General features: G+C 47.1%; 1 protein-coding gene across 4 annotated transcripts; it reads right to left on the minus strand.

The window, feature by feature from the left end:
- Positions 1 to 3707: 3707 nt before the first annotated feature.
- Positions 3708 to 16521, minus strand: FUBP1 (far upstream element binding protein 1). 4 transcript variants are annotated; one of them, XM_073544849.1, is made up of 21 exons: positions 16276 to 16521; positions 14481 to 14574; positions 13780 to 13818; positions 13650 to 13689; positions 12580 to 12629; positions 12190 to 12261; positions 11540 to 11597; positions 11301 to 11460; positions 11107 to 11205; positions 10915 to 11016; positions 10011 to 10113; positions 9833 to 9933; positions 9414 to 9555; positions 8052 to 8212; positions 7819 to 7973; positions 7654 to 7733; positions 6070 to 6198; positions 5670 to 5744; positions 5483 to 5542; positions 4339 to 4484; positions 3708 to 4070 (listed from the first exon to the last, which is right to left on the minus strand). In XM_073544849.1, exons 1-21 carry the CDS (start codon positions 16366 to 16368, stop codon positions 4062 to 4064), a joined length of 1968 nt encoding a protein of 655 aa, XP_073400950.1. In that variant the 5' UTR covers positions 16369 to 16521; the 3' UTR covers positions 3708 to 4061. The 4 variants fall into 4 exon arrangements, with proteins under 4 accessions (XP_073400950.1, XP_073400949.1, XP_073400952.1 ...); XM_073544848.1 differs by having other exon boundaries at positions 14445 to 14574; XM_073544851.1 differs by lacking the exon at positions 6070 to 6198.
- Positions 16522 to 18196: the final 1675 nt, after the last annotated feature.

Raw genomic sequence — 18196 nt, forward strand, 5'->3', positions numbered from 1 at the left:
AGATAATAAAATCAGCACATTTTGTTTCAGAAGTTATGAAACAAATGATCTTAAAAAAAAAAAAAAAAAGAGACAAGAAAACCATGGACATAATGTCTGCCATCATATACGATCTAACAGCGGCACAAGCGTATAAAGAGCTAGCAGGAAAACATTACGTGCCCTTACTACAGAATGAAGGAAAGAAAATAACACCTCCCTAACATACATCACATTCAGTCCAAAGACAATATAGATTTTATTTTTTGTTGGTGCAGATTTTGGCATAGAAAAAAAGCACAAACCGTAAAATAAGGGACAACATGATAATGCAAGTTTGCGTCCTTAGGTTGTGCTTACCTGACATTGTGCAGCAGAACCTAAGGTTGAAGATCAGGGAAGGCACTGATGTATTATTATTTCAACTCTTTCCAACTATATAGAATTTTTTTTTTTTTATAAGACCTGAAATGAATTAGACAGCCTCCAATTTTAAAAGGTCATATAAGAGGTAAATCTGAACGATATAGCAATAAACTGGTGACTTTACAACAAGACAAAACGTCATGCAGAATAAAGGTCATTCAGCGCCCCCACCTGTTTCATAGACAGAAGTGGAGAAATCAAAGGCAGGTAAAGAAAAAAAAAAATACATTGCCTACATAAACTCATTACTGTTGTTCATATCACGAGTTCATTTGTCAGACACAGAGAAATAAAAAGGCAATGGACTAATAGAAACGATGCCAAGGGAATTGTGCAGCTCAACTTATGGTTTCCCAATACAGCCCTGTGCAGACTGCGTTCAAGCCCCCAATATAAGGCTCCGCATGCATCACTGTCCACTGACTGCAAACATAAAAGAAAACTGTTGGTACGTCTCTGCAGGTCTCCACTGCAGAGGAAAGTGCAATCTGCGACTCTCATAAGACATGTCTCCATGTAGAGAACACTGTTTTTCCAGGTTTTTTTTTAGCTACATTTAATAGTTGTAGCAAAGTGGATGTGACCTCATGAAGACTAATATCCACTGTGCATTTAAAGGGAATCTGTCAGTAGATTTGTGTTATAAAATCTGACAGAAGCCCGATGCAGGGACAGAGACCCTGATTCTGGCGGTGTATCACTTAAACGGAATCGGTCACCCCTTTTTAGTGATATCATGTAAAGATATCACCCTATTGTGCGTCCCATAAGGATTCTTTTAGGATTTTTTATTCCCACCGATCCCGCACCTTTGATGCAAAAATACCTTTATGTTGGAGGTATGCAAATCGCCACGGTCCGGCTCGATGGGCGTGGCTTGGTCGGCTTCTTGGCCCCTCGTCTTGCTGAGCGTAATCTTCATCTGTGAATATCACAGATAACGTTGTTTGCCGCGCTTGCGCATTCAAAGAGGCCTCTGGCGCCTGCGCAGTATGCTTTGCCCAACTGTGGGCGAAGCATATAAGCGTTACTGCGCATGCGCCGGTATTTTCCAGCGCGGTCTATGCCCCGGAAGTCTTCACATGCAGGACACTTCCGTGGCATAGACCGCGCTGGATAATACTGGCGCATGCGCAGTACCGCTTATATGCTTCGCCCACAGTTGGGCAAAGCATACTGAGCAGGCGCAAGAGGCCTCTTTGAATGCGCAAGCGCGGCAAACAACGTCATCTGTGATATTCACAGATGAAGATTAAGCTCAGCAAGCCGAGGAGGGAGGGGGGGAAGCCAACTAAGCCACGCCCATCGACCGGACCGCGGCGATTTGCATACCTCTTCACCAACATAACAAAGGTATTTTTGCATCAAAGGTGCGGGGTCGGGGGGGAATAAAAAATCCTAAAAGAATCCTTATGGGACGTACAATAGGGTGATATCTTTACATTATATCACTAGAAAGGGGTGACAGATTCCCTTTAAGTTTCCTGAGTGCAGCAGTTGTGATAGAATGACACTTTTCAAAGCTGCAAATGTTGTAGAGCTCGGAATGTTGAGCTCTGTGTAACCCCGCCCACACCTAGGATTGGCAGATTTCTGTGTATAATCCTGCCCACACTACTGATTGGTAGCTTATGTCAGTGTATACAAAAAGCTGCCAATCAGAGATGTGGGCAGGGTTATACAGAGCAGGAGGACTACATGGCACAGGACTAGTTCTGTAGTAATACACTGATTTTATTTAAACACAGCAACACAGCTCAGTACGTGACACCAATGGAATCAGGGTCTCATCCCCTACATCAGATTCCATATCTAAGGTATTGTGTCAAGCACAGAATCACTGTTCAAACCAAGTACAGGCACTCGTTGCATTATGGGGCAGTCAATTATTAAAATACACCTTCTCACCTGATTGTTATCCCTTTATCGCCATCCCCCTTTTAGATTGATAGCTCAGGCTTCATAGAGCCAGAGAAGGGTGGAAATGGATGTAAAACCAGCAGGTGGAAGGTATATTTAAATGATTGGTCGCTATTAGGCACAGAGCGCCTGTGCTTGGTTTGAACAGTCATTCAGTGATGACAAGCTAACTTTAAAGAAGCTGGTGATCCACAGTGCAGTGTTTTGTTGCGTGTTTTTTCCTTCCTTGGTGTCTTTAGGCGAAGGCAGGAAAATGAAAAACACCTTTGCATCAAATCTGTTTTAAGATAGGGAAACACACCAGAAAAATGCAACAATCCAAGTGTTTACACCTGAAGAAAAATTCAGTGTTTCTGCACGTGGGAACATGGCAACACAGTAATGATACAGACATGCCAGCAGGACACCATGTCGGTCTCAGTCAGGGAGCGCTATGGATAGGATTGATGTCTTATATGTCGACTGTAGGGCTCAAATGGAGTGTGCACAGAGCTTAAAATTACATATCACACTTCTGTAGCTAAATCCACAGGTAAAATACTTACCTACAATAAAGGAGAAAGCCACAAAGTAATGGCATGTAATATACAGCACTGTAGATAAATCAGTACAGAACATTACGTGTAATACTTACAGTGCGTATAGAGGAAGCATGACTCTGCTCTTACCACTACAGAGCAATAGATAAAAAGGGCTAAATGATTTTGGACCAAAGAAAAATCAAACACTGAACTAGCAATGGTGTAAATAAAGGCCTGTACTAGCTGTGTGGACACAGTGATGCAGGTTACAATAAAGGAAAACATTTGCTCTAGCCCTTAGTTCTACATTGCAATTAGATAAAAGACAGACCTGCGACTGAACCGTGAAATAGGGGGAAGAAGGCATAAAAGATGCAGGCGGATCCTAGCAATGCTTTCTATTTAATACGGAAAAACTATGTAAACTGGTTACTACATCATATCGAAAATAATAAAACAGCACACAGTCAGTAAGTAAATAAGTCAATTTATGAAAACCCAAAAAAAATTAAAGCAATAAAAACGTAAACTGGTATGAAGAGAAGACAACTTTAAAGGTCTGAACAGTGGTCACAAATAATGCAGCGAGACCTGTCTGCTATAAAGATATATACATGCAGGCAGAACATGTTATCTGGTCTACAAGTCATAACAGTACAACTTTCCAAGAAAAATGAATGTCAAAGAAAATTTAAAAAAAAAAAAAAAAATTAAAAATAAACTGAAAATAACCATTTTCAAATATTTATAAAAAAAAAAAAAATCATTTCTTTTTTCTATGCAATTTGTTCTTGTAAAGCATGGATTAAAACAAAAACAGGTCTTCATTTAAATACTCACATATCCAACTTACCGACACAGGAGGTTTCATATTATTTATTGTAAAGCACAAAACAGGCATTTAAAAGTGAAAGTATACATTGAAAAAAGTACATTTGTATCACAAAGCATCGACCACATAATTGCAAATACATTTTGCTGGAATGTGTACATCTACACTAATTTACTAAAAACAAACCAAGTTTCCATTTCTACACAGAAATATAGCCTCCTATCAGTCAGTAGTGATAGTTTATGTACATTTTTCAAAACAATTTTTTTTTTTTAAACCAAAAAAAAAAAAAATTAAGATCTTCATCAAGGCGTCTGCATCCAAACATTTAACAAAGGTTTTCCCCAACACAATGAAGCAAATACTGTACTGTCCGCTTCGCATTATTGGCCCTGTGCAGAGGAAATACATAAGAGATATACAAAGTGTTAAACCAGAAATTCCTTGGTAAAGGAAGCCAACTCAGGAGAGAGCCTAGGGGAGAAACGGGTTAACAAATGTCGGCTGCTTCCTGTAAGTTTTCATTTGCCCTGAAAGGGGAAAATGTGATCACACAAAACATTGTGTTGCACTTGCACAGGAAAGCTTTATGATTTTGCAAAGGTAAATATATCTCCCCAAATATATAAAAGATGCGAGACAGGACTCTTAACTTCCTACCTGTGGCGCGGGAGGGTGCTGTGGCATTGGTTGTGGACTTGTCTGGGCATAATATGCTGCTTGCTGCCTGTAGTACTCTGCCCAAGCAGCACTGTAGTCTGCCTGACCAGCAGGTGGCGCACCACCTGCAGCGGGGACCGCTTGTCCTATAAAAAAAAACAAAAAAAACTTAATTGTAAAGTACAAATGCAGCTAATAAATTGGTTTGTTTAGACTATGAATCCAGGGAAAAGTGTCACATTGAAGTACTAATAAACTTTAGAAAGTTTTCTCATTTTACAGGCATTTATTTAATCAGGTCCCCTTACCTCCATCAATCACTGAAAAGTAGAGATAAGCAAACCGATTTGCAGGACTAGGATCCAGCGGCCGCCACATTAGTACCTGCTGGACAGGAGCCCTGCAAATCGCCATCTAGCTACCAGCATCTCTTCTGATTAAAAGACACAGAGAGACAGCTTGTGTGCATAATGTTACATAAACTTTGCACCGAACGAACCTTGAAATGAAAGGAGGTACCAGAGATTACAGCAAGTATGAGGTGGTTCACAGGGCCCCCGTGTCTAGACAATCGGTGTTCGCTGAACCAAGATCCTGTCAATCGATTCTACTTGACACTTTTTATGGTCCGTCACACTTTCATTTTTACACATTAAATTACTGATCCAAGTTATTTTTTTTTTTTTTGGGGTGCACTATTATTGGGCCGTCCATTTTGCCTGCCCTACTGTTAACAGTTCACAGATTTGCTTCACAGAAATCTATAGTCTGGAGAGGGGACTCAATGCCATCTATCGGAGAGCGTTGTGGGCATGCGCTATGATTTGTGCAGGTCAGATTGATGTAGATCAATTTGCAGGTCCCAGTACAACAGCCACAACCAGTAGTCTGTGTATGCTGCAAGGCAGACCAGCAAATTGTTTCTTACCTTCTGACATCTGCAACTCCTCTTTATTAGCCCAGCCTGTCGCGACGTCACATCAGGCCGGCTAACTGCAAGAGGACTCATCGGTAAGAGATTATTAATGTGAGCGATGGTGCAAAACTTAATCACAGAACCTGGTCCAACACCACACATTCCCTTTAGGGACATTAATTTGCCTTATGTCAATTAAATAAAAGTGAGGCCTGACATTACACTTGCCTTGTTTTTTATAATATTCTTCCCATGCCTTGGAATAATCTTGTGGTGGTGCTTGCTGACCTAATTAGTAGAAAACAAATTGCACATTACTAACAAAACTTTTACAAAGTTAACAAAAACTTTATGAACCAGTATAAACAATACAAAAATCCACATAACCAAGACAGTAAGCGATGGCATCACATACCCATTTTTTTGTAATACTCTTCCCAAGCTTTTGTGTAGTCCACTTGTCCACCCTGAGGTGCAGCTGGGGGATCGACTGAATGAAAAGCATTAGACAGGTTAAGTCATGTGAACGTAAGAGAAAACTGAAACTGAGCAAAACATGAGCAGGTAAAGGGTTTCCACATGAGTTCATGCAAAGCATGTAAGGTGTGTGCAAAAAGTTCAACATGCCACTTAAAAAGGGGGCAATCCTTTGGCAATCCCTAGGATGCCTTCACCAGGAAAGTGTGACAAAAATAAGCTCAAACTTCATTCCTCATGACAGCCAAAATAAAGAGATTGATGTGACTGGCCAGGACCTTGGGCACGCAGAGGCCGATAAAATAAAAAAATATAAAAATTAAAAGGAGTTTTGCTACCTTGTCCATTAGTTTGGGTTGTAGCTGGTCCAGCAGATGGAGCTGCAGGTGGTTGGGGTGCTTGCTGTTGGTAATAGTGAGCATAATAAGCTGCCCAAGCTGCAGAATTGGGGTCTGTTCCTGCTTTACCTAAGAAATTAAACATCACACTCTTATAGTGTACTGAAGACGAGCAGTCCATCTACATGAGATTATTTACTGGCCACCCTCCCATTGATTAATTTTGTCATAAAGGGGCCCCCTGCACGCAGTCCCATCTGTGTCCATCACTAAGTGCAACTTCCACTCTGGCAGACCCAGCCGTCCACGCATTACATGGCCGGCCATTTATTAGTAATTCTGCACATGTAGCCAGTTTATGATTCGCCTGTGCAGACAACGCCTGTCACCAGGAGATAAAGGAGCTGGACCTGCAGCCATCTTTTTAATTTCTGAAGGGTTGTGTTCTAGATATGACTACTTTAATGTCATGAGGCTTTGCTGCTTTAATCTGCAGACACTGTTCAAACCTGCGTTTACAGGATTTCAGGCATGAGAGCTGAAGTCTCCAAGCAATCCTGTTGATTTGATTGTTAGCCATGTAGAATACCTCCACTTTTTTGGGGTTTTGCAGATGTCAATGTAGGAAAATCACTGGCTCACTTCACTACAGGATTGTTAAAGGGTCAGCACTAGCAAATCAGCAGCACTGTAAATACTGACGGTCATTTAGGACCTGAACGGGTGTGTAATGAAATGTATCCCCCAAATGACCCCACCTCTTAAGTGCATTTATATCAGGAGGATGGAGTTGTGCTATTCTGCCTCCGTACAGTTTACATCCGGCCGCTGTAGGAGTTGATAGGAACCCATCAGTGGGGGACGTTGGCCCCTAATTGATCTGATATTTATGACCTATCCTGAGGAATCCGTCAATTACAAAATAGTGGGTAACTCCTTTAACGGTGCCCAAGGACTGAATATAGATTCCCTGCTACTGTCAGAAGCTTACATTATAGTTTTCCCTAGAGGGTAGTGTTCAGATGGGAACGTACATTTTAATACCACAATACACAGGGTTCTCTATGTAGCAGCTGCTGAAATTAAATGTCCACTTTGGTAAATAAATTTTTTTTATTGCAACTTACAGGTTGGTGAAAAAAAAAATCCTGCATTGATGGAGCCCTAAAAGATTCTCGATCACCTTTATTTAATCACCAAGAGCAGGTGGATCTGCACTAAAACCGAAACTATAGAGCAAGACGTCTCCAGCTGTAGCAATTGAAGGGATCTTGTAAGGTGTAATGAAAAAAACAACTTAAACTCATGCTCAGAAACGGACGGTGCTGAGGCATGTGACGATACATGTCAGCCACAGCCAGGATCCGCCAAATGAAGTGTTATGATCACATATGACCCCCTCCAAATAGGGGAACCGAAAGTCATGACCACAGCAATGAAGCACATGCGGTTTATACTGTATGGGGTTAATTAGTGGATTTATGCACACACCCGTTACATATACAAAAGTTGGATTAAATCTACATTTTCATGGCAAATGCTACTTTTTACAGAAGGAAGGAGGCAACCACACAATTAACTTACTTGGATCTGCTGGAGCCGGCTGCTGCCAGTGTGGGTATGTATTCCCCCAGCCCTGAGGGGCGTATGGTGCAGGGGGACCACTAAAACAAAAACAGAATAACCCTCAGTAAATATACACTAAATCCATGGATCATAATGTGCAAGAAGTGTTCCTTCAAAACTTACTGAGGAGCTGGTCCTGGGGGACCGGGGTTGTATGGTGGAGGGTTGTAGGGTCCCATTGGTGCACCAGGGCCTGGGGGTCCTGGAGGTCCATGGGGTCCAGGTACACCACCTGGAGGGCCATGAGGAACTGGAGGACCTAATGGATTTACGGGACCCTGACAAAATGGAAAAACAATGTAAAGGTGCAGTCACAAGAACAAGCTAAAGTGAAGAGGTTTCCTGCCATCACATACCCCAATCTTCTCTTCAACCAGCTGCCTTGCATAATCGATCTGCTGCGGAGTGCCACGGATCGTAAATAACTTCATATTTGGGTCAGAGTTCGGTGGAGGGTTCCTCTGAAGCTCAATTCTGGCACCAGACTGTTGACTTATACTTTTAATAGTTTCTCCCCCTGTGAAGTACGTCAGATAAAAAAAAACAATACTCAATACAATCACACGTTTGTTCAACTGCTAGGACGACAACCCATCTAATCAGCCTTGCAATGGGGAAGCAAGTGGCAGTTTTGATTTGACCTTTATCGCCAAAATGTTTTAATTAAAAAGTTGTTGTTTTATTTTTTAACTTAAATATATATATTTTCTTGACTAGGAATCTTTTTGGAATTGAGTTTCATATACAAAGGGGGCATATACATGTGCCGTGTGCCCAGAGACACACTCAGGGGGCATATACATGTGCCGTGTGCCCAGAGACACGCTCAGAAGGCATACACGTGCCGTGTTCTCAGAGACATGCTCAGGGGAGGTACATGTGCCTTGTCAACATAGACTACTTTGATTAGGCCTTGCAACTGAAGCTGCTTTTAAAAGATAATCCTTTTAAAGGTGTCCACCACTTGGTCAACTTCTTGTCATACTCCTATGCTTGGCCCACATAAAATAAAGCCTGTACTCGCCTCCCGTGTCAGCGGGCTTTCCCATGGTTTCAGCACTGGTTCTCAAATTTATCATGAAGAGGAAGTCCAGGCTACAGTCCGGATGCCAGTGCTGATTGAGTGCCAGAATCACGTGTCACAACACCGCACAAGAGCGAGTGCTGAAACCACTAACAGCGCCGGCACGGGACTATAGGCTTTACAATTTTATGGGGGTCAAACATTTTGATCAAGAAGGGGTTGTCGTGGTAGTGACACAAAGGATTTAAAAAAAAAAAATAAATAAATAAAATCCTCCAAAAATATTAAGAAATCAAAGGAATCCAATCAGTATGCAGCATAATTTACACAGGTAATGCAGAGCATCCGGATGCTCTGCATTACCTGTGTGAATTATGCCGCATACAGTTTGGAATTTTTTTGTGTGCACTAGTATACTGAACAATCCCCCCCCCTCTATGGGTTGGTAGGTTGAGAGTGATTGTTATACTGGTATTGCTGCATTTGTGTTGTTGCCATAATTAGTTGGGACCACTGCACCCTGATAGTGCAATTGTTTTGAGCCATAGACAGGTAAGCATCTCTGCCTTTTTTCAGTGTAGTCCTAAGTAGTGGTCATCCCCTTTAATGCTGCACTAAAACATTAGGAGTACAAAATGATATTTAACATGAGAAGCATAACAAAAACCACTATAAATATAAATTAGATCATAACCTTTTCCAATTATGAGTCCAGTTTTTACAGTCAGAACAAAGAAGTTGAATTCTTGAAGTCCTCCAGGAGGGCCCATGTTCCAGTTTCCTTGTCCTCGCCCCCTTCCCCGTCCACCTGGACCAGGACCACCACCATTTCCAGACTGTGGTGCAAAAGGAAGAACAAAATAAATGTTGTTGGTCTGACCCCAAGAACTTATGAGGATATAACATTTACACGATTCCTCCACCCAGAAGAGTTTGGACTTACACAATCTCTCATTGGAGCTGTTATAATAGTCAATTGTATAACGATAACATAGGGTTGACCTCGTTTTTTCAAAAAAGAACCAGTCACACAAATCCCCTTATAAAGAGGTTAAAATACCCATCTGTAACTGCCTAATTTCAGTGGGATACACAGGTAGACAAAGCACAAACCTGGACGCTACGGAGCAGGTCTGTAATGATCTCGGCTGCATGTTGACACCGGTCCGGGGGGCCGCTGATCTGGGCTATTCTTTCTGGGGTTGATCCATCGTCTGCAAAAGAAAAAGTTTAGTCAGAAGATGCACAAGTACTTTGGAATAACCAGATGAGTCCCCAAAAACTAACATACCGGGTTTAAACTGTATTCTGACACCTGCATCATTCTGAATTTTTTTGATCATTTCACCGTTTCTACCTATTACAATTCCAACTGCAAATCGTGGGATTGGGACCTGGAAAAAAAAATGCAATTATTGGCCCATGTCATTATGCTAATCATAAGATCTTGTGTTTTACTGATACATTGTGCAAAAGGTGTACACAGGAAAAGACATTGTAACATCAGTGTATTAAAGTCTGAAAACCACAGTTTTACATGTAAGCAGTGAAACAAAGAAAATCCTTAGGCTGGGAAACCTGTCAGAAGGGCTAAAGGGGCCTATTTTTGTCTCCTCATGATGCCATAAATGTCTCAAAGGTGCAAGTCCCACCTATATTAATAAAAGGACGCAGTCCCCAGGATTTCCCTACATAATCTGCTGTCATCAGCTTTTAACACTGTCTACAATCCCATTATTAACACTGCTGTGCTAAATACCTCCCCAAAAAAAGAACATCGCTGCATGCAAAGCAGAAGCCAATGGTCCCATGCACAACTCAATCACGGTCGGAACTCCCTCTCTGCTTGTGACTGACTGGTTATGTGTTATGTCAACCACAGAGATCTTGTTCTTAACTGCAAGATTTGGACAGGTTGTGAGAATGACAAAGGCATCATCTTTACCACTTCAAAAGGTGATGGAACAGCAAATACGAGTGCAGGGAGCACCAATATGTGCAATCTGAAGGGGACTCTAGGGGGCAACAATACTGATACAAAGAGGTTGTTGGGACATTACTAAAAGAGATGAGAACAGATTATAGAGAAGACCTGCTGACAGCTTCCCTTTAAGAGTGGTGACCTTGCCCCTGTTAGACATGGAGGTGCTATCCTGATATGCCATGAAACTTTAATGAATATAAAGAAAACTTACATCAATCCCTTCATTGCCGCCTATTCTTGAACCGTATTCATTCCTCGCCTCTCTGAAACCTCCTTGATCACGTATTAAATCTAATACCATATCTTTTGCTTGCTGTAAAGAAAAATATAAATAATTCAAATCCTGAATGCACCCCTTTTTAAATATAAAAGGTTATCACGGCTGATAAGGCTTTTTTGTTACCTGTACTTTGTACGGATCCCCAGTAATTCTTAATGGCTTATCCGCGCCTGTGTTCTGAGGTCCATCTTGAATCATCACCATTTTAACCCCGGCACGCTCCTGTTTTGATTTAAATGGCAAAGTTAAGTCCAAACTCCAAATAATCCACATAGAAGAAAAACAAAACACAAACCTATATCACCACACTGTCGTACCTGCAGCTGCTTGATTGTCTCGCCTCCTTTTCCAATAACCAGTCCAGCTTTACTGGCAGGAATCATGATCTCCTGGATGGAATTTCCGGGACCATCCCCATGATGGTAAGGGGTAGGTCTTCCCTTCTCCACTATCTGATCAAGCATTCTCTTTGCACCCCTTAAAAAAAAAATAAAAAGGTTAAATCAAAACTTAATAAATTTGAACTAACCCAAGAAACCCATAGTATTTTACTTACTGGACAGAGTCAGGGGTGCCAGTTAACATGCAGGACCGGTCGGGCATACCACAGCTATCTGAAACGAAAGAAAACATCAAATTTAAGAATATGTCAAAAGGAATTTTACACAAACTGATGTAAAGTATTAAAATCCTTAAACACTTTGTGAAGCATGTCACCTTTCTTGGTCCCTCCCAAAATTCTCATGCACTCTCTCTTTACAAATGGATGAAGACTGTTCAATCTAAATGTAAAGAATGCTCAGTTTTCCTATTAAATGTGCATTTATTTTACTCATTTTTATAGGGCTCATGATCTGAATTCCACATCAATGTCTTTGCATGGGTTTACTCTCAAACATGGGGAGAACATATAAACTCCTTGCAAATGTTGCACACTGAGGGATTTGAACCCAGCGCTGCAAGGCCACCGTGCACTAACCCCCGAGCGCTAAGCCTAGAGGTACAGTGTTGCACTGGGCTTTATTGTAACAATTAACAACCGAGACAAACTCCCCACTGGATGACATGAGACTGGCGAGCGAGTGTGCGGTCGAGCAGCAATGGTCCAGGAAGTGAATAGCATTCGCTTTCCTACACCACCCTGCGCCCATTTACCGCACCTTTCAAAGTAGACCAGAACAGATTTAAGCATTTTTGATGTCTTACCAGGAGCAATTTGTATCTTGCATCCAGATTCTTGTTGAATGCGCGATATCTGTTCTCCGCCTCTGCCGATTACTAACAAAGAAATGAAAGTGTCAGAAGCCACAGAAACACATAAAATAAAGTTTTAGAATGTAGAAATTAATTTTGTCAGAAGGAAAATACAAGCACTTGTCATTAAGCACTGAATGAGGCTACTGATGCCGGGTGGAAGACATAGAGGCCACGAAAAATACCCAGTGGTTCACATGCAGGTGTCCTATTAAGATCGTTGCCATACGCTTTCTGGTGGGAATGTGTGATGGTTTGTGAGGGTCAGACCCCATTGTTGTAACACCTATACAGATGACCAGTGACATGGTTCAGATTGAAATATGCCAACAAAGTACTTACTGAATCCGACCATTCCATCCGGAACTTTGTATTCTTCTGTCAGAACAGCTCTGATTAAAGGAAAGAAAAAAAAAGTAATTGTTTTGGAACAAGAAATTTCAATCTTGAAAAGGGTTGTTCTCATGACTGCAGTTCCAGAGCTTTCCTGCTAGTCGGGGGGCGCGGCTGGCCTCATTTTGAAACAGATTTTTTTTTCCTGAATAAATTTACATAAGCAAATAAAATAGTTAATTGCACACTATACATGTAATCATGTAGCAGCGCAGGTGCCACCTACGATTTTTTTTCAATACATATAATATTCAGAATGTAAAATAGGGGGCATGAGCGAGTATACTCATTGCTCGGGTTTCCCCCAAGTATTTTGGCGTGCTCGGAGATTTAGTTTTCGTTGTCTCAGCTGCATGATTTACGACTGATAGACAGGTTGATTACATGTGTGGAATGCCTGTTTGTTAGGGAATTTCCACATGTATTCAGCTTGTCTATCAGTCGCAAATCATGCAGCTGAGATGACCAAAACTAGATCTCCGAGCACGCCAAAACACCCGGGCATGCTCGGGGAGACCAGAGCAACGATGCTACATACCCATCACTAGTCATAAGCCATCAGTATGAATAGCACAAGCATATCATTGACTGAAAATAAAGATTAAACAACCACCACAAGACGGGTTTCATCACCAGGTATAATTTTAATCAGTAAAACCTGACACTGTAGGTTACTCAGCACAATCCTGCTGATAGGTTCACTTTAACAATGGAAGTGATTTTAAATAATGAGTACATTTCAGAGTTTATTCTCCTTACAAATACTTTGCAAGTTTACAAATTTATGAGAGAACAATCTTGTGAATGATGAACCTGTGCGAGTTGTATGGTTGAATGGTTCGAATAGTAAGAAGCGGCAGAAGGCAAGGGGCCGGGAAAAAAAATAAGCACGATTCATGTTTCCATATTTCTAGGGAAGGGCACTGTAAAATGGGCATGGGTTTTTAGCCATTGAATCCAGGCTTGTCTAATAAGTGGCAAGAACATCTCTACTAGCTGAATTCAGGACTGCAACTCACCTCTGCTGCTGGTGCATTGGAGGCATTGCCGGCTGGAACGCTTTTAAAGGGAAGGAAAAAAATTCACATCAGAAAACCCCTTAAACTATGACTGTAGCTGTAAATATGCAGTTTACATCATATGACTTACAATCATTTGTAGGAGCAACTTTCTTCGCTTCAGGTTGATCTAAATGGGAAAAAAAATTAAAACCGAAAACTGAACGGAAGAGCATAAACCTGTAAACCTTACATGAGAGATAACGAGCGGCAATTGTTGGTCTATTCGAGGGTGTGACCACATAACAGGGAAGATCGGACCCTGTCAGCACAACGATTCTGTGGGGCTCCCACAGCCAGTGATGGTCAACAGGGTAGAATGGAGGGGATTTATTACACAATATACAGAAGGTTAGGTGTTACAAATGAGCAAATCTTGACAGAATCCAAACCTGTGACTTTGCTTTTGAAAAGAGGTTTTAAAAAAAAAGGGGACAGGCCACCCCTGGTATGACACAAATAGTGTAAATTTCAGCCCAAGATGCACCAATCACACAGCAGGCACCTCCTCATAATCTGGCACATTTTCCCATAAGAAGAAAGGCCTTTGTATGTTTCCCCCATAGCACAAGTGTTGAAACTCTGGTCCTAGGTGTAAAAATGCATCACAGGTGTCACAGCAGCCACATTCTCATACAGGGAGGTGGAGAAGGCCCTGTACTTGAGGAGATCACACACCGGAGCGCCAAACAGAAAACAGGAACCGTATACCAGCATAGCAGTTTCTTTTGTACCCGGCGCATTCTGTAAACCTACGTGAGTGTGCAGCCAGTCCCACATCTATAAACGCACCTCCGTCATCCAGTGGCCTCTTCTGCCCAGAAAAGCCATAGTCATTGGTGTTAACGGCCGGTGGTCCAGTATCACCTCCAATTTTTGCAGCAATCTGTCAGGTTGAAACAAAAGGTCATTAAAGGACTCGTCCTCTCCTGCTATCCAAGGACACCACATAAAGACAGTATGGCAGTGTGTAATTCTGCATCTCGCCTGTGGGGGCACTGTAGGGAAACCAAACACTTATTGCTTCCCTGAGGCCTTGCTGGCCACCTTCCTCCTCTCCAGGGCCCCAGGACCCACTCCATGCATTCCTCCTCCCTCTCCAGGGACCCGAACCAGCTCTCTGCCTTCCTCCCTCTCTGGGGCCCCAGGACCCACTCCCTGCCTTCCTCTTCAGGGCCCGCTCTCCTCTCTCTCCGGTGCCCCGGGCCCGCTCTCCTCCCTCTCCGGTGCCCGCTCTTCTCCTCCCTCCTCATCTTCGGTGCCCCGGACCCGCTCTCCTCCTCCCTCTCCGGTGCCCCGGGCCCGCTCTCCTCCTTCCTCCCTCTCCGGTGCCCCGGGCCCGCTCTCCTCCTTCCTCCCTCTCCGGTGCCCCGGGCCCGCTCTCCTCCTTCCTCCCTCTCCGGTGCCCCGGGCCCGCTCTCCTCCTTCCTCCCTCTCCGGTGCCCCGGGCCCGCTCTCCTCCTTCCTCCCTCTCCGGTGCCCCGGGCCCGCTCTCCTCCTTCCTCCCTCTCCGGTGCCCCGGGCCCGCTCTCCTCCTTCCTCCCTCTCCGGTGCCCCGGGCCCGCTCTCCTCCTTCCTCCCTCTCCGGTGCCCCGGGCCCGCTCTCCTCCTTCCTCCCTCTCCGGTGCCCCGGGCCCGCTCTCCTCCTTCCTCCCTCTCCGGTGCCCCGGGCCCGCTCTCCTCCTTCCTCCCTCTCCGGTGCCCCGGGCCCGCTCTCCTCCTTCCTCCTTCTCCGGTGCCCCGGGCCCGCTCTCCTCCTTCCTCCCTCTCCGGTGCCCCGGGCCCGCTCTCCTCCTTCCTCCCTCTCCGGTGCCCCGGGCCCGCTCTCCTCCTTCCTCCCTCTCCGGTGCCCCGGGCCCGCTCTCCTCCTTCCTCCCTCTCCGGTGCCCCGGGCCCGCTCTCCTCCTTCCTCCCTCTCCGGTGCCCCGGGCCCGCTCTCCTCCTTCCTCCCTCTCCGGTGCCCCGGGCCCGCTCTCCTCCTTCCTCCCTCTCCGGTGCCCCGGGCCCGCTCTCCTCCTTCCTCCCTCTCCGGTGCCCCGGGCCCGCTCTCCTCCTTCCTCCCTCTCCGGTGCCCCGGGCCCGCTCTCCTCCTTCCTCCCTCTCCGGTGCCCCGGGCCCGCTCTCCTCCTTCCTCCCTCTCCGGTGCCCCGGGCCCGCTCTCCTCCTTCCTCCCTCTCCGGTGCCCCGGGCCCGCTCTCCTCCTCCCTCCCTCTCCGGTGCCCCGGGCCCGCTCTCCTCCTCCCTCCTCTCCGGTGCCCCGGGCCCGCTCTCCTCCTTCCTCCTCCTCCCTCCTCTCCGGTGCCCCGGGCCCGCTCTCCTCCTTCCTCCTCTCCGGTGCCCCGGGCCCGCTCTCCTCCTTCCTCCTCTCTGGTGCCCCGGGCCCGCTCTCCTCCTCCCTCTCCGGTGCCCCGGGCCCGCTCTCCTCCTCCTCCCTCTCCGGTGCCCCGGGCCCGCTCTCCTCCTCCTCCCTCTCCGGTGCCCCGGGCCCGCTCTCCACCCTCTTCGTCTTTTTTCCCTCGAGGTCCGCTCTCGGCCTTCCTTCCTCCCCTCATGGGCTCGGGCCTACTCCCCGCCGTCCGTCCCTCACCTGTCTCGCCCTTTGCAGCGCGTCCTTGAAGGCGTCGTTCACGGCCCCGGTGGAGCCGGAGTTGGGGGGCGGCACGGTGGAGTAGTCGGCCATGTCCGCGGAGCTCGCAGCCCTGGTGATTCGTGCGTGTGAGGGCAGAGAGAAAATGGCGCCCGAAGTCCTCGCTCCGTAACCCGCGCCGTCAGATCTCGCGAGACTCCGCGAGGATTCCGCCGGATCCTCCCACTGAGAGAGGAGAAGGAAGGGTAAGATCTCGCGAGAGTTTCCGGGTCACGTGCTCTCCTCAGTTATTGTCTGTCACTGATTTGTGGAATGTTGGCGGGAAACGCGCTGAGGAGAATGTGCGGCTACAGAGCCTGAGGAGGGGGCGACGGTGTACAGCCCGAGGCTGAGGGGGCGAGGAGGAGGAGGCGGCGACGGTGTACAGCCCGAGGCTGAGGGGGCGAGGAGGAGGAGGCGACGGTGTACAGCCCGAGGCTGAGGGGGCGAGGAGGAGGAGACGGCGACGGTGTACAGCCCGAGCCTCGAGGGTGAGGGGGCGAGGAGGAGGCGGCGACGGTGTACAGCCCGAGGAGGAGGAGGCGACGGTGTACAGCCCGAGGCTGAGGGGGCGAGGAGGAGGAGGCGGCGACGGTGTACAGCCCGAGCCTCGAGGGTGAGGGGGCGAGGAGGAGGCGGCGACGGTGTATAGCCCGAGGGTGAGGGGGCGAGGAGGAGGAGGCGACGGTGTACAGCCCGAGGCTGAGGGGGCGAGGAGGAGGAGGCGGCGACGGTGTACAGCCCGAGCCTCGAGGGTGAGGGGGCGAGGAGGAGGCGGCGACGGTGTACAGCCCGAGGGTGAGGGGGCGAGGAGGAGGCGGCGACGGTGTACAGCCCGAGGGTGAGGGGGCGAGGAGGAGGCGGCGACGGTGTATAGCCCGAGGCTGAGGAGGCGACGGTGTATAGCTCGAGGCTGAGGGGGGAGGAGGAGGCGACGGTGTATAGGGTGAGGGGGCAAGGAGGAGGCGACGGTGTACAGCCCGAGGGTGAGGAGGCGACGGTGTACAGCCCGAGGGTTAGGAGGCGACGGTGTATAGCCCGAGGATGAGGAGGCGACGGTGTATAGCTCGAGGCTGAGGGGGGAGGAGGAGGCGACGGTGTATAGGGTGAGGGGGCAAGGAGGAGGCGACGGTGTATAGGGTGAGGGGGCAAGGAGGAGGCGACGGTGTATAGGGTGAGGGGGCAAGGAGGAGGCGACGGTGTATAGGGTGAGGGGGCAAGGAGGAGGCGACGGTGTATAGGGTGAGGGGGCAAGGAGGAGGCGGCGACGGTGTATAGCCCGAGGATGAGGAGGCGACGGTGTATAGCTCGAGGCTGAGGGGGCGAGGAGGAGGTGACGGTGTACAGCCCGAGGGTGAGGAGGTGACTGTGTATAGCCCGAGGGTGAGGAGGCGACGGTGTACAGCCCGAGGGTGAGGGGGCAAGGAGGAGGTGACGGTGTATAGGGTGAGGGGGCAAGGAGGAGGCGACGGTCTACAGCCCGAGGATGAGGAGGCGACGGTGTATAGCTCGAGGGTGAGGGGGCGAGGAGGAGGCGTTGGTGTATAGCCCGAGGAGGAGATGACGGTGTACAGCCCGAGGCTGAGGGGGCGAGGAGGAGGTGACGGTGTATAGCCCGAGGAGGAGGAGGCGGCGACGGTGTATAGCCCGAGGGTGAGGGGGCGAGGAGGAGGCAACGGTGTACAGCCCGAGGGGGTCAGGAGGAGGCGACAGTGTATAGCCCGAGGGGGAGGCAGTGTACAGCCCAATAGTATGGCTCGAGGAGGTGGTTTACAGCCTGGGGGTGAAGAGGTGTACAGCCAGAGTGTGAGAGGGCAAGGAAAAGGTGTACAGCCCGTGGGTGAGGAGAGCATGGTATTCATCCCGAGGGTGAGTGGGTGAG

This window comes from Dendrobates tinctorius, unplaced genomic scaffold, assembly GCF_039654945.1.
Source record: "Dendrobates tinctorius isolate UK_male_01 unplaced genomic scaffold, ASM3965494v1 ptg000138l, whole genome shotgun sequence".
Taxonomy (NCBI): domain Eukaryota; kingdom Metazoa; phylum Chordata; class Amphibia; order Anura; family Dendrobatidae; genus Dendrobates; species Dendrobates tinctorius.